This window comes from Parasteatoda tepidariorum, chromosome 7 (assembly GCF_043381705.1).
Source record: "Parasteatoda tepidariorum isolate YZ-2023 chromosome 7, CAS_Ptep_4.0, whole genome shotgun sequence".
In the NCBI taxonomy this organism is placed as follows: domain Eukaryota; kingdom Metazoa; phylum Arthropoda; class Arachnida; order Araneae; family Theridiidae; genus Parasteatoda; species Parasteatoda tepidariorum.
The window spans coordinates 74,601,368-74,617,066 of NC_092210.1; the positions used below are offsets into that span (position 1 = coordinate 74,601,368).

At 29.0% G+C, this 15,699-nt stretch overlaps 1 protein-coding gene across 1 annotated transcript in view; it reads left to right on the top strand.

The window, feature by feature from the left end:
• The window catches only part of LOC107457308 (calcium-activated chloride channel regulator 4A), a 30,287-nt gene extending 15,413 nt beyond the window's left edge, over positions 1-14,874 (top strand). Inside the window, exons 7-14 of the mRNA XM_043039362.2 lie at positions 1,806-2,027; positions 3,501-3,815; positions 4,869-5,108; positions 7,027-7,164; positions 8,683-8,833; positions 10,054-10,185; positions 10,284-10,523; positions 11,545-14,874. Of these exons, the coding sequence (XP_042895296.1) occupies positions 1,806-2,027; positions 3,501-3,815; positions 4,869-5,108; positions 7,027-7,164; positions 8,683-8,833; positions 10,054-10,185; positions 10,284-10,523; positions 11,545-12,455 (2,349 nt within the window). The 3' untranslated portion in view covers positions 12,456-14,874. The remainder of the gene's footprint in view (positions 1-1,805; positions 2,028-3,500; positions 3,816-4,868; positions 5,109-7,026; positions 7,165-8,682; positions 8,834-10,053; positions 10,186-10,283; positions 10,524-11,544) is intronic.
• Positions 14,875-15,699: the final 825 nt, after the last annotated feature.

The window sequence follows — 15,699 nt, forward strand, 5'->3', positions numbered from 1 at the left end:
CAAAAATATAGTATTCATACATTTTCTTGGTATTCTCCTAGTACTAAAGTTAGAAAAATATCTCAATGGCTGTCGTCATCGTTTCATTATCATTTTCTATTTTAGTTTTTAATTTTCATAGTAGTTTAGTTTAAGACTTTTATGGTATCACATTGTCCAATAAGAATATGTAACTATAAAAATGTCCTTATAGTTTGTGGTGCTAGTTGTTATCGATATTGTCAACCTTCATCTATGAAAAGGTACCCCGTCATACAATTGAGTTGACATGTCTTATATACTGGTGAATTGGAATTGTATTTTTGTAGTGGTGGACTACACCCACCAGAATTATAACTGTAATAGAATTCGATGAACGGTTACCACTAGTTGATTCATTGCTGTTTTGTGAGAAGCCGGGAGAGCTGTATTAAGATCACCGTACTTTTGAGTTCTGATAGTGAGAGCTGTATTAAGTTCACGGTGGTGGTAGCTCGTGTGTTGCTTCTTGCAGTCGAGTGTATACGTTATGTTTGACCGAGACTGAGTAGCAACAGCGCGAGGGGCTGGATGATGTCGCAGTCACAATTAGCAAGTAAACTGTTCAATGTGGACCATACATCGAAATCGGCGTGTTCACATCGAAGTGGGCATTTCTGCCAAGATAGGCGTGGTCATATCGAAGCGGGAGTTTTCTGTCTGTAACCTCAAAATTAAAAAAAAATATATATGGAAAACAATGAATGTATTGAAATAAGTTTGAAAAAAAAATGCTAGTTACAACATGCAAAATAATTAGTTTTTAAAGTTAGAATTTGATGCTGCACCGCCGTGACTGAAATCAGAAACTCGGAGCGGCACAAGTCTCTTCCAAAGAGTGCTCCAGTCCTTCTTATTCACTCTTTAACCCTGACGAAATGTTCCTAACTAATTTTTTTTTTGTAAGAAAAAATATAATTACATACATTAATATTGAGGGCTGACTAACTTCACTGTATGTTTCAAATTTTCTAAATTGCTTGTCTTTTAGTCACGTTAAACTTATGAATGAACTTAAAGAAATTGCAAATGCGAATAACGTAAACTGAGATCGATACGTTTTTAAGATTGTATACATCTTTTTGGTATTTTTGCTTTTCGAATTTCCTTTTTTTTTTAAATAGAGATTTAAAATGTGAAGAATTTTCAAAATTTAAAAAAATAAATAAATGGAAAAAAATCATTGCATTACCCTTAATTACATTTACTTCTTCAAAACAAGCATTAAAAATTTAAAACTTAGGAAAAACAAATCAGTGTCATGTTTAGTACATTGCTTCCTAAATCAGAAAAGTGCAGTAGTAAAATGAATTTTATATAATTAGCTAGAGTATTAAAGAAAAAAAATGTTTAAAAAGACAGTTCAAAGGATAAAACTATCATTTCCTTCGCTAAGATTTATTTTAGGGCAAAAATTTTTTTTTAAAAATTAAGAGACACTAACGCCAATTAACACAAGCACTTTTTTTCTCATCAATGTATACTTAAAGTAAAAAGCATTCCTACAACAACCCATAATGGCTTAGGGAGGATTATGAGGAATAAAACTTCACAATTTCATGACTAAAGTTATGACGGTAACAATGTAGTCATCACTTCACAGCAACCGGCTTTACTTCCCAGGCAAGCTAACATCCATCGATGTGGAGCTGGGTGCGCTTCACGACGCCGCCGGTGATCGAACCTCAGTGTTTGACAAAGACAGTATAGTACCTTAACCACCAAACTATCGTGGCTCATTGATGTATATTTATTGTTCATATTTCTTTTCTTCTTCTCCTTTTTAGGATAGATTGGATATGGTCCGAAATGCTTTTTCTTATTTTATGCTCTATAACTTGCCAGAAAGGGTTACAGTTGGCCTAACGCATCTAAAAAATGCAGAAGATAGAACATTGCTATTGACAGTAAATTCGCAAACCGACGCAGAGAGACTCATCGATGCTTTTCCCGAACCAGATGAAAAAGACGATGTGTGTGTTCATTGTGGGATAGAAAAAGCATTACAGGTGTGTAAGCAGGCTATTTCATTTCCTATCAAACGTGTGTGTACCTTTTTTGAAAATACAAGTGTCTTATTTGATTAAGCATTTTTAGAATTCATATCAAAAAAATTTTTAAAAAGTGTGCACATTAGACACCGGGGTTAATTCATGGCTAAGACATTATTATTATTTTTATATATATATTTGCGCATGTTTATCCACAACTGTAAGGATAAAAGATTTTTCCATTTTAGTCTGTCAACCGTTCTTTTGTACGCATTAAACAGATAAGAAATAACAGTGAAGTATCCCTGTTTTTTTTTTCTTTTCTTTTTTTCCTTTATCTATAAATATTTTTCTCATACGACTCGCATTGCATTTAACAATATTTAAAAGATAGATAAAAAGGAAGATAAACATGGCTTCTCATTGAGATCACATTAAAAAATGAAAATTTTATTATAATTTTCCTGCTTTCAAAAAAAAAATTAAATTGAACACCTCAATTTTATTCGTGATTTTTTTTCCTTCAAAAAATAAAAAGTATAAAGAGAAAAAATTACATTTTAAACCCCATAAAAAATTCATATTATTAAATTTTATCAAGTATATTTCTTTATTTTTTTTTTTTATTTACTCTAAATTATAATTAAATGAATTAAAAATATATTCATTGTAGTGGATTTTCGTGATTATTCTGGACCACTTATTTCCAAGATTTAAGAAAACAACGAACAATAAATCATATAATAAGTAATAATAGATAATAATAATAATAGATAATAAGTAATAAATGTCTTATTGAAGAAATTTTTTTTTCTTTAGTATACCCAAGAAATGGTTATATGTGTATACAGTTAGTATACCAAGAATGGTCGCAACCATTTCTTGGGTATACTTGCAAATAAAAAGTTATCGCATATTGGAATGTAGTCTTTGACCCATTTATCAGAACTTTATTGTATTTAAATTTGTTTAAAACTGAGTCTCCGAATATGCAATAAAATTTTTTTTTGTTATTTATTCATTTAATTTATTTAAAGTATCTACTCATAAAGAATTTTAGGCAGAGACTCATATGCACTCATAATGTAGCATTATGAATAATTTTTCTCATTTATTTTCTTGGTTAAAACAGTCGCTTAATTAAAAATAAAAGGATAACAAGTCGCAAGTATAAACGGTAAATATTTTTGTATGCTTGTACATAGAATGATTTAAAAAGTTTTAAAAAAAAACAAGGCCAAAACAAAGAGAAAAATTAGCGTGTAACATATGTGGCAATGCAACAAAAATAAAATAATGAAAAGTGATTTTTGTTTACTGTCTTTGCAAAGTACGTATCATTAGCAAATGATTTTTTTTTATTCATTTTAGATTGATTTTTTTATTCATTTTGTATGCTGGCTTTTTGTCGTTTTAAATTTGGCCACGGATTTTTTAAAACATCCTTCATGTACGGTCTTCTCAAACTTAATGACAAATGATTTCTTTCAGATTTTGAAGAATAATTCAGATGTGCCTCATGGTGATATAGTCATCGCAACAGCAAAGGACATTGAAGAGCCTTACGTCAAAAACTTAATTGAAGAATTTTCAAATAATTTTGTGAATTTACACATCATTTATTTTAATAGAAAATTAAAACAGCCACCCTTACTGCAAAAGCTCGTTTCAAACGGAAGAGGACATTTCTACTACATATCTGAAAACTACAAATCAGGTAGCTCTGGGTCAAGTCTTACACAAGTTTATGAAGTGTTTAGAGCAGTATATGAATCTTTATCCTGGATGAACAGAAAACACGTTTTAGTAAGTGTCCTGTTATAGTCATTTCAATAATTAATGATTATTGTATTTTTTCTTTTATTTATTTTCTAGCTCCTTAAATGCATTTAAACAATAATTAATAAATTTATCAATCGTACGACAGAAAACACGTTTTAGTAAGTTTCCTGTTTTAATCATTTCAATAACTAATGATTAATGTATATTTTCTCTTCTTTTATTTATTTTCTAGCTCCTTAAATGCATTTAAACAATAATTAATACATTGATCAATTGCACGAAGCCTGTAAAAATACGTAGATGCAAGAAGTAAAATACTTAAATGCAGTAATGTAAAAACACTTAAATGAGATGTGCCTTACCATCCTTTGTTTTTAATAAATATGAAATGTAAGGGTAGTTCAGTGGCGACAGTACCCATCTTCTTTATTGTAGAACTGCTTCAGATTTAGTTATAAAAGCGTAAGTTATAAAAAGATAATTTTAAATGAGTTAAGTTATAATAGTTTATGGTATGCTAGGGTGCTGAGAATATGAAATCATAAGTATGAAAATAATAAGAAAAGGCAAAGAAAGGCCGAAAAAAAGAAGTGAATAAAAAAATAAAAAGAGAGACTTGAAAAGAAAAAATCATTAGCTAAAAAGTAAAAATCATTTTTTAAAAATAAATAAATAAAATAAGCGACTGATTAATAATAAAAAAATATTCCATCTTCATTTACGAATCCCACAACATTATTTGAAAGTATAGAACATTGAATAATATGCATGTTCTGTAACGACCATAATTCTTATCTATCTTTAGAATCATTGTCAATAGGAGTTGATAAAGTACACACATAAGGGATAACAATATTTAAGCAAGGAAAAGCAAAAAAAAACTATTAAATCACTTTTCAGGAAGACGAAACTAAAAATAAGAAAGACTGTTAAATTGAAGGTGAAAAAAAAAGGTATAAGAAAAAAAAAGATTATTAAAACGTCTTCAAGTTTCATCCAGCAATTAAACTGGTAAATAATATTTTTTTAAAAACACTGCGTGAATATAATTACTGAGTGTTTATTTATTATTTTCAGGTGAATCATGGGACATTTTTGGCTGAGGATTGCTCTGTTTGCCATATGACATTCAGCAGTGATGAGAGTTTAAACAATTTTCAAGTATTGCTCACAGGACCAGATTTTTTAAGGACATCCCCCATTGTGAAAAATACAGTCAATCTCGTCAGTCAAAATGAAAGCTACTCACCCGGCGATCCACCCTTTTCGTACAAAATTAAGATACCAGCGTACACATTTAAAATTGACAAACCTCAGGTGCATTTTTCTTACATTTAACTGTATACACGTTTAAAATTGTCAATCCTCAGGTACATTTTTCTTACATTTAACTGTATATACGTTTTAAAATTGTCAAACCTCAGGTACATTTTTCTTACATTTAACTGCATACATATTTAAAATTGACAATCCTCAGGATCATTTTTCTTACATTTAACTGTATACACATTTAAAATTGACAATCCTCAGGTACATTTTTCTTACATTTAACTGTATATACGTTTAAAATTGTCAATCCTCAGGTACATTTTTCTTACATTTAACTTTAATAAGAACTATTGAAAAGAAATTTAATTTTCTGTGTTATAAATGATCATATTTTTTTTTCAGAAAATTGAAATAACAATATACACATTTAAAATATAGAATCCTCTTAATAGTTTATTTTATTATTTTATTTAAATGAAACAGTGAATAAAAAATTCAAAATTTCCTCTTGTGTATAATGAACCTCCGAATTTTTTTCATGATAGCACATTAGTAGAATATGTGTTACCGTGAATGATCGAAATCAAGAGGAATGTCGATTTTCACCGGTGAATGTTAACAATCACATAGTCGCTTTGGTGAATGTCCGAAATATTTGTCATATCCGATTTGATATTAATTTATTGTTGATGCTATTATGATTATTCGATATTTTAATATCTACTGAAGACAGATTAAGACAAACATCAGTGTTCGGAGTACCGGTTAAATGCATACCTGGCAGTGGCACTTAACTTTAATAAAACATCAGTTTAGGATATACCGGGCAGTGGCACTTAACTAGAACTAGTATATGTTTTGGACATTTACCAAAGCAACTATGCGATTGTCAACATTCAGTGGTGGAAGTCAACAGTCACCAATTTTGGTCATTACCAGAAATATATACATTTTAAATTGAGAATCGTTGATTTAATTATAAATATTTCATTATGATATGTAATTTAACAGAATAAGGAATGAATTATTCAAAAAATTATTCATCTTACATATTGAAATCTTCACATGTTTTATTCGAATGATGTAAAATAATTGTATTTAGTATGTGTTTAAAATAGGAGCAAATAATAAAAATATATTATTGTTTTTTGCTCATTTGCTGAAAGCAAATTTAGTAAAATTAATTCATAAACATCGTATTTTTCAATAGTTACCTCAGAATTATATTCATCATGATTTCACTAACTTTAAATAAATTTTAAATTTATTCATTTTTTTTTTTAACTTTTGTATTTGTTTAGCCAAAATTTAATTTAGTCATAATTTAATCATTGGATTTCTCATAATTTAATCATTGGATAGCATTTAATTTAATCATTGGATTTCTGAATTTCTTTCACCAAATAAGAAACCTATTTTTAGCAAACATATTTCTCTGCTCCAAAGATGTTTACTTTACCAAGGTTTCGCTGAATTAAAATTCTGCAAAGAATAAAATATTTCATGTCTGAGCCAGTTATATCAGCTAGTTTTAAAAAAAAACTGATGGGATTTCTAAATCTGCATATATTTTCATGAATGGTTTTATTAAGATTACCATAAATCTAAAAACGGTGACGGCGAACATGAATGGGTGAAACCCGGCACTAGATACCCAGTAAAATTAGCAGGGTCCGAGTACCCGGTACCGGGTAGCAAAATTCTTTTGACGGTAGTGAAAATTTGAACATGTTTCAGGATATAGCCGGATACCCTTTCCATGGTCAACATGAATACCCTTTCTATGGTGAACATGAATGGGTGAAACCCCGCACTAGATACCCAGTAAAATTAGTAGGGTCCGAGTACCCGGTACCGGGTAGCAAAATTCTTTTGCCGGTGATGAGAATCTGAACATGTTTCGGGTAATAGCCGGATACCCTTACTTTCTCTGCAAAAAGTTAAACATAGATTGTTTCTTTTACAGCCAGGCATGTGGTCTATTTCATTTGAAAGGAAAGCTAAATCCAAGAAACCAATCGTCGTTATTGTGAGAGGATTTACTTCGAATTTTAACCATGTCATAGGATTGAAAACATGGATAAAACATGATTCTGGCGAAAATGTAAGTTCACTTTTTCTGCATTCAATTTTCTTTAATAAAATTGTAATTATAGAAATTTTTGAAATCATAACTTTAGTGTTCTTTCTTTAATATGATTTGTTTCTTAACTAAACTGAATTATTTAAAATCATCTTACTTTCATAAATAGTATTACATTTTTTATAACTTTAATTGGTCGATTAAATTCAACTTCATATAAAAAGTAAAATAACAGGCGATTTCTATGTCATAATTTTGCAATTTTTTTTTAATCATAATTCAAATTTGTTGAACCCTTATTAAGGTTAAAAAATAGAAAAATCATCTTAACTATATTCCATATGAGATATTTTTCTCAGGAAAATTTATTTTAAAAGTTCATGATTCTTTTGTTTTGCTGCACATGCATTTTGCAATTGATATATATGAAAATTTTATTCAACGTAATATCACCAGTGTTTGGATTAAGAAATGACACAGGTAACAATTTTTTTTTATGAAAATAGTAAATAAATATTTTTCTATATTTTTATATCATAAAGTTATTTCCATGATTATATTCTCCTAAAAAAGTACTTTTCTTGTTGGTGGCAAAATACTAATTCACGAAAAGAGTTAATCATTTTACTTTTTTCTTTTATTAAACTACTTTTTCGAACATTTTATCAGAAAAATCAATTAAACTGTACAATAAAAAACATGGTTGGGAAAACTAAAAATTGTTTTACTTTTTATGCAGTTATTATTAATAAATAGATATCCTCTAGAAAAAATAAACCCTCCCAAAACCAGTTTCTTTACCTTTTACGTTGTTGTGGATATATTTTTTCTTTTCTTTCATATTTTTTTATCCTTCTTGCTATATTGACCATTTTTTATCAATTTATCCACTTTAATAATAAAATTGCGTCTAATTTAAATTGAATCATTTTTCTCAGAAACAGAAAATTCATGTAATCTTTAAAATAAAGTAAATGACATGCAGCTCATTTTGTTTACACATTGTAAGCAAAATGAAAAGATGAACAGTGCAATATTATGTCTCTTATATTTTTACTGTACATAGTATACCCCATAATGAAAACAATGTTGTCAGGAAAAGCTTAATATTTATGCAAATACAGGATGTTTCGTATTAACTACCCTGAATATGTAAGTAAGAAAAAAGTTGAAAAATGCATTTGTCACCAATTGGTATTAAAGTGAGAAAAAGAACAAAATCGTTTCCCTACTTTAGCATTAAAAGCTAATGTTGGATTAAAGTAACAAAAATATGTTTATTAGTCAAGTGGAACTGAAACACATATGCTTTTTACTATGCACCACTTTTCAATCTCTCTTTTACTCTGATTGACATTGATAATGATTCGTTTACATCAGATTTTTTTGCTCCTTTATTAAATATTAATTTAAATTATTTAGTAATACCTTTTTTACCTTATTTTTCTAAAGATATGCATTAAGGGTGGTCATTTCGGAACAGTATACTATCAAACTTGAATTGAATATTCAAAAAAAATATTTTCTTTTCTTGAATAGGACATAATGTTGAAACAACCACCCTTTACTTTATACTCAGAGGCAAAGAAAGGGAATTTCGTCATCAATAATGCAACTGTAACTGTTACTCTACATGAAGTCAGTACTGGGACACAGATAACATTTCCATTGTTTGATAATGGTGATGGCGGTAAGTAATATATATATATATATATNNNTAGATAGATAGATAGATAGGTGTGTGTGTGTGTGTGTGTGTATGTATATATATATATATATATATATATATATAGTGAAAACATGAAAAAAATAGAAGATTATTGAAAAGAAAACAAGAAATATTATTAAAATAAAATATTTTTACAAAAATAAAAAATTAAAACAAAATGTATAAATAAATAAGTAAAAATTTAAAAAATATGTATTAAAAAATCGGAAAACCAAAAATAAATGAAAAGATATAATCTCTTCATCAATTCACACGATTCTATCCGCTTTCTAATATTGTATCAATATAGCCAAAGAAACATATATCAATACAATGGAATGAGGACCACTTAAAAAAAATTTGAATCAAAGTAGAACACGTAAAAAAACAGAAAATAAAATGCAAAAGGAAAAATAATACAAAATGAAATCTACAAATCTAGTAGCGAATTTTCTTAATAAGATTGCCAGATTACAAAATATTAAAAGAACTGAAGTGCGTTTGATCTGTTAGTTACCAGGGATTAGCCTAAAAATGGATTTGGGCAAGGTGATAGTATTATAATGGATAATTCGAAGAAATTTTTAATTAATAAGACTAATATTTAATTATACAATTTTAATGAGTTTAAAATATTAACATTTATATATCTATGAAACACATTTTGACATTTTTTTAAAGTTTCTTAAATACTGAGAGGATTACTTTGTAACTTTAGGGGTGTTTAGTTTAGACATTTTTTCATACTTAGCAATAAAGTTTAAAGCTTTCAGAGATTTGTGGGGTCGGCAAAAAATTACGAAAGAAAACAAGAATTTTTAACACACTATGCCAGATAAAAAACTGAATGTTAAATTTTTAATAATTCAATTTTCATGTTACAAATCTCAAACTGATTTATGCTGTGATATCTAGAAATATTTGAGAGAAAGGCATTAAATTTATAAATTATTAATCTTAAATTAGAAAATGTATCTTAATTACATTTGATTTACTATGTATTGAGTATGTTGTGCATTTTTCTCAAATTAATTAACTTATTTTAAGTATTTATTTCTTTCAAAATTGTCGAAAAAATGGTTCATTTCATAAGTTTTGATATTTCATTTGTCTTTGATTTCAATCAATGTGTCACTTTTTTATACTCTCAACTACAGGTCATTAACGAATCGTGAAACTACAAAAATGCTTGTTATTTGCAGATCCTGATATAACAAAAAGGGATGGTATATTTTCCAGATACTTAATTAATACTCCAAACGTAGGGTATTACATTGTAACCACTAAATTAGAAGCTGAATCTTATCTAGTTGGAGACAAATGGAATTCTCAGGGTAAATAAACAAAAACAAAAACTTTTTTGACAGTATCTTAGCAACCATCCGCATGAATGATAATTCAAAAATCTAAAATTTTAATTTTTTTTCTCTAGAGATGAAACCAAGTTATTGTTGTGGTAGTGCTTACCCATCGTCCACATTATACGAGTCAAAGCCACTCATCCGAGTTGTTACACTTGGAAGTATCTTTATCAATGAGAGAAATTTTCGTATTTCTTTACCACCAAGAAGAATTACTGATTTGAGAGTTGAGCTTGTATACTTAGAAAATGGTATTACAGGCTTTGCTTTGAAATGGACATCACCCGGTGACAATTATGATGATGGAACAGGTATATTTTTTAATTATTAAAAGATGAAAAAAAAAGATGCATTATTGAACATTTACACATATAAATTAAACATTTACGTCATTAACACTAAAAAAACTGAAACTTACCTATATTGCCCAAAAGCAGTCAAAATGACTGAATTGTAAAAGAATAAATCATGTGTAAAGAAAATTTGTTTCAAATTAATTTTAATAATATTTTTTACATTATTTACACTTACATAACAAGTTATTAGTAAATATTAACAATAAAAGAATTATATGTTGTACTAAATTCTAAGAAATTGTGTTATCATATACATAATTGTTTTTCTAATTGAAATTAAGAGCAGTCAAAATGGATTCCTTAGGCAATCTAGTGTTAAACACACTTATATTTTTATCATTAAATGTTAACATTTTTATAATAAATCTCCATCGCAATTCTTCGGACAAATGATGCCCGGAGGTCATTGTTACAAATAGGCTATCTAAAATCTCTAATTTTTAAACGCCTCTAATAAATTCGCAGGTTTATTGCATATGACGTCATTTTAAACGCCTCTAATTTAAATACTACAATTGTACTTAGCAACTCTTATTTGACAACATATTCTAATTTTATAGAGATTGACTTATTTTGGGGAGTTTTTTGTAATTTCTAATTTTGTCCCTTTTCCCTAATTTCCTAGTTCTATTTTCCATGTGATCTCAAACTATGACTTTTGGAAGAACACATAGAGCAACAGCGATTACAGCAAAACTTTATACTATTTATTGAAAAAATATGGTTTATGAAATCTTTCATTTATGAGTAGGTTAAAACCAAAAATTATTCGTAAACCAGAATAAACCCTTTCGAATTTTAAAAAAAAATGATAAATTTACTTTTTTGGAGATAGAGAAATGTTGAACGGCAGCTATTAGGAATTTAAAAATAATAATAATAAAAACTTACAGAACCAAAGAAGACATAATATGTTTTATTTACCTAATTTTAATTATTAATCATCTTTTAAGTGGCAATTTTTTTCCCCTTGCAGCACAGGAATATCAATTAAGAGTTTTCAAAAGCAAAGAAGACGCACAAAAGAATTTTGGAAGTGCCTACATTGCCAAACTCAACGAATGGAATATCCACGGTTCTATACTCATTCCTCACAAATCAGGAACAGCTGAAAATGTGATAGTCGAATTAAAGAACCTAACTACCGGAATTTATTTTCTCGCTTTACGCTCTGTAAGCTCATCCGGAAAAAATTCAGAAGTTTCTAATGTTTTAGAAGTATTTCATACTGAGCCAATCATTACGCCAACTTCAATTATATCGACAACCGATGATTCAGGACGACCTACTGGCGACGACTCGGAACCCCAGACTGTTTTACTAGCAGTGACCATAACATTTGGTATTTTATTTATTTTGCTAATTTTAGGCTTAGTTCTTATAATTTATACCAGAAGAAGGCGCAAAAGAGAAGAACAAAATGAAGTAGAGCTAAACAAACGTAAATCTGAGTCTAATAATGCATTGTGCAATGGTAAAGATGGACAAAATCCTTCTGCAATAAGTCCCGTGAACTCATGGCCAGCCGATTCCTTGTTATCCCACTATGAGTCACAACGATGTAAGAAACCGGATGTATGTAATGTCCCCATGGTACATAAAGACTCTGAAGACAGTATTTCGACAGTGTCTAGTAAATACTCATATGGTTTAAAATATCATACGAATCCATCTTTCTATGAGTCATCCTATTTTCCAAATCCTGAAAGGGAGGAAATTAACTATCCATTTAATCCGACATATGACCAATTCCATCCAACATATACTTCATCTTTGCGACGCTTCCCACGGCATGATGGTGATTCAAATATGTTTACACCTGTGGCTCTCGGCCATGCTTCAAGTTTAGATGGGCGACCGAGTCATAGACTCAGAACCGACGTGTGACAGTGTCTGATGACTCGTTCGTACTTAGATTTACAGTATTGCTGAATTCCCATATGAGAGATCAAAAAAACCATTTCACTCATTTATCTTTCAAATTTGGATAGACTATTGAACTCATGGTTTATATTTCAGAGCATTTCACCCCCAGTGCCTGATTGATCCTAAGTTCTGTGAAGGCCGGATCTTGGCCCTACAAATTTCTAGGGATCAATCAATTCCATCAATTTTCAATTGCATTTTACAAATAATGTTATTTTTTTCTTTTGCCTTTAACTGTATACATTTTTATTTTTAATTTATAATGTTTAAAATCAACCGAGAAATGGGTGCAGTTAAAGGGGAAAATACAAAAAAGGAAAAAAAGACATATTGGTGTATTTCTACAGTATTATGAACAATCACTCGCTGAATTCATAAAATATACTGGCCATAATTTAATGTATCAATCATAAATTTTTATATAAATAATCGTTTTCAAACATAGTTACTTTATATTTAAATAATCGTCATTCGTAATATCCGCCGAAATCAACTCAGATAGCACGCTGACAATAAAAAGTGTCACAGATAAAGAAGTAAACTATCAAATATTCTAGTTGAGTTCGGAAATGATAGAATAGTTTTTGTAAAATTAAAGTTTTAAAAAAAAAACACTATGGAAGGGTTGCTGCATAAGATGATGTGANTGTCTTCGGATCATCCTCCGGGATGTTTCCCAGACCGTCGCCAATAGCCCATTGTGCAGCTCTAGTGCGACGTAAATTAATAACAACAACAACAAACATTTATACTTTATATATTAAGCAAATAATCGCAATTCGTAATATCCGCCAAAATCAACTCAGATAGCACGCCAGCAATAAAAAGTGTCACAGATAAAGAAGTAAACTATCAACGATTCTAGTTGCGTTCGGAAATGATAGAATAGTTTTTGTAAAATTGAAATAAAAAAAAACACTATGGAAGGTTTGCTGCATAAAATGATGTGTGATTTTAAACATACGACGAAAATCGACATTGCTATGCATTTAAGGGTTAAGAAATGTATACTTATCTAAAATTTAGATGAATATATGCCAAAATTCTCTTAATGCATCATAATTCTCTTGCTTTTTAATTCATTCAAGATTCAAAATTATAATTCAATCATTCAAGATTAGGATTAGTTGGGCCGCCGAGAATTCTTTGCCTAAAGCTCCGGATTTTCTAAATCGGGTGCTGAATATATTTTTTAGATTTTAAATGAAGGAAGAAGTGTGGGTGTAACACGTTTTTACGCACATATTCTTCAAATTCGTATGAATAGCCGAAATGACTACGCTAAATGGAAGAGTAAACTCCATGACGTTTTGATTTATTAGTTCTACTTTAATGTAGAAATCGCTTCTTTAAGTTTTTATATTGTTTATTACTACAATGTGCAATATCTTGCAAACCTAAACAACCAAACTGTTCACTATGATATTCTCTAACAGTTAAAATCAATCAATTGTTGGGGCAAAAAGAATTATTGATTCTGTTAAATGCTAAGACATATTTTTTTAAGAATATTTTTTTAAAGATTTAAATTGATTTAGTGATAGTTTAAACACTCTTGCACTTAATGCTTAAGTTTTCGCTTATCAATCTCATCCTTTTGCAAATGAAATTATTCTATTTGTAATTTGCGTTTGAGTTGACGAAATTACAAAAGAGTTTCAAAAACCTAGTTTTATTCACAAAAGTATTAAATTGATTCACGAAAGATTTATTCTGGTGTAATTGCGCAAAAACGCTAAAATTAAGATGTTTCCAAAAATGTCATCTTAAAAATAATGTATCTCTTACGAAAATAATATATTAAACTCTAGGAAAAAACGGAGAAAAAAAACGTCTTTGAAAGTTTAAACTTCAACTTTTTTCAGTAAAGCTTACTGTTTATACCTCAGAGTCATTATAAATTAAATATTTGTAATTAACGCAAAGTACACTATACTTCTTTTTTTGCTTACTCCATACTTTTATTGAAATCTAGTTTGCTTTTTAATAAATTTGATTAAACTGCAAAATTTTCTTGAAACTTTTTCTATTTTTCAGTATTATAAAATGATTTATATTCATTTATAATGTCATTTTTCAGAAATACTAACATATTTTTGTACATTACGGAAATTTGTACATTATTTTTTTTTGTACGGAATTTTGTACATTACGTAAAGCTCAACCATTCCGAATTTAATACGTAAAGGATAAAAATGCTTGTTTTTGGTGTGTTAAAAAAAGAAAATGAAAATCATTTACATTAAATGACCATACACATATGTTAATATTCATTGCATGTCTTAGCCTGTTTCAATATGTATCTTGTAATAATTTACTAAGAATTTCATTTGTACATTTTTCATGTTCAATAAAATTTCCTTTTGGTTGCTTTTTTTTATTTATTTGTAATTATCTTATTTAACAATTATCTATTATCTACACTAATGTAATAATTAGACATTTATAGAGAATAATTGTAAAATAATTTTGTAATAGTTGCCTTCTTTATCCTACGAAAGGTGCTCCGTAACGAACATTCGTTTTAGAATCCCTTTCAAAAGAAAAAGATGTACACAAAGGTGCAATAATCATACTCGTTTCCTCAAGGAGTGCTTTTTAAAAGAGGAGAGGTATTTTTAATGACTAATAAAGTTATATTGACAACGTGTAAGGATTAAATGAACTTATATTTTAGCGGTTTAAGAAAAAGAAAAAAAAATGCTAAAAGTTTGAAAAAACATAAAAAAAGTAAAAGTTTGTGGCTCAGTGGTTAAGGTACTAAAATGTCATTGTAAAGAGCTGGGGTTCGATCCTCAGTGGAGATCGATCAACCCAGATTCAGATCAATGGGTACCAGCTTACCTGGAAAGTAAAGCCTTCCTGTGCGCAGTGCTAACAACTTTTCCACAATCATGCCTTTGGTCACGAATTTGTGGAGCCGCAACCTCCATGACTCCTCTAGCCCACATCAGACTGTTGGGGGAATGTTTTACTTAGTATTACCGTATGTCTCAAATCTCATGCTACATACGTTAGGGAATGTAAGACGACAACTGGACAAAAACAAACGATCAGACAAACTCAAGTCGGAAGATGGACAACGGGCTTTTTTTTATGAGTCTGGACTTTTAGTTTTATATCTATTAATTTAATTTTATATCAATTATTCTGGAACCATATGAAGAGCGTCATCTCCTGAAGACCACCCTCTATATATATTTAT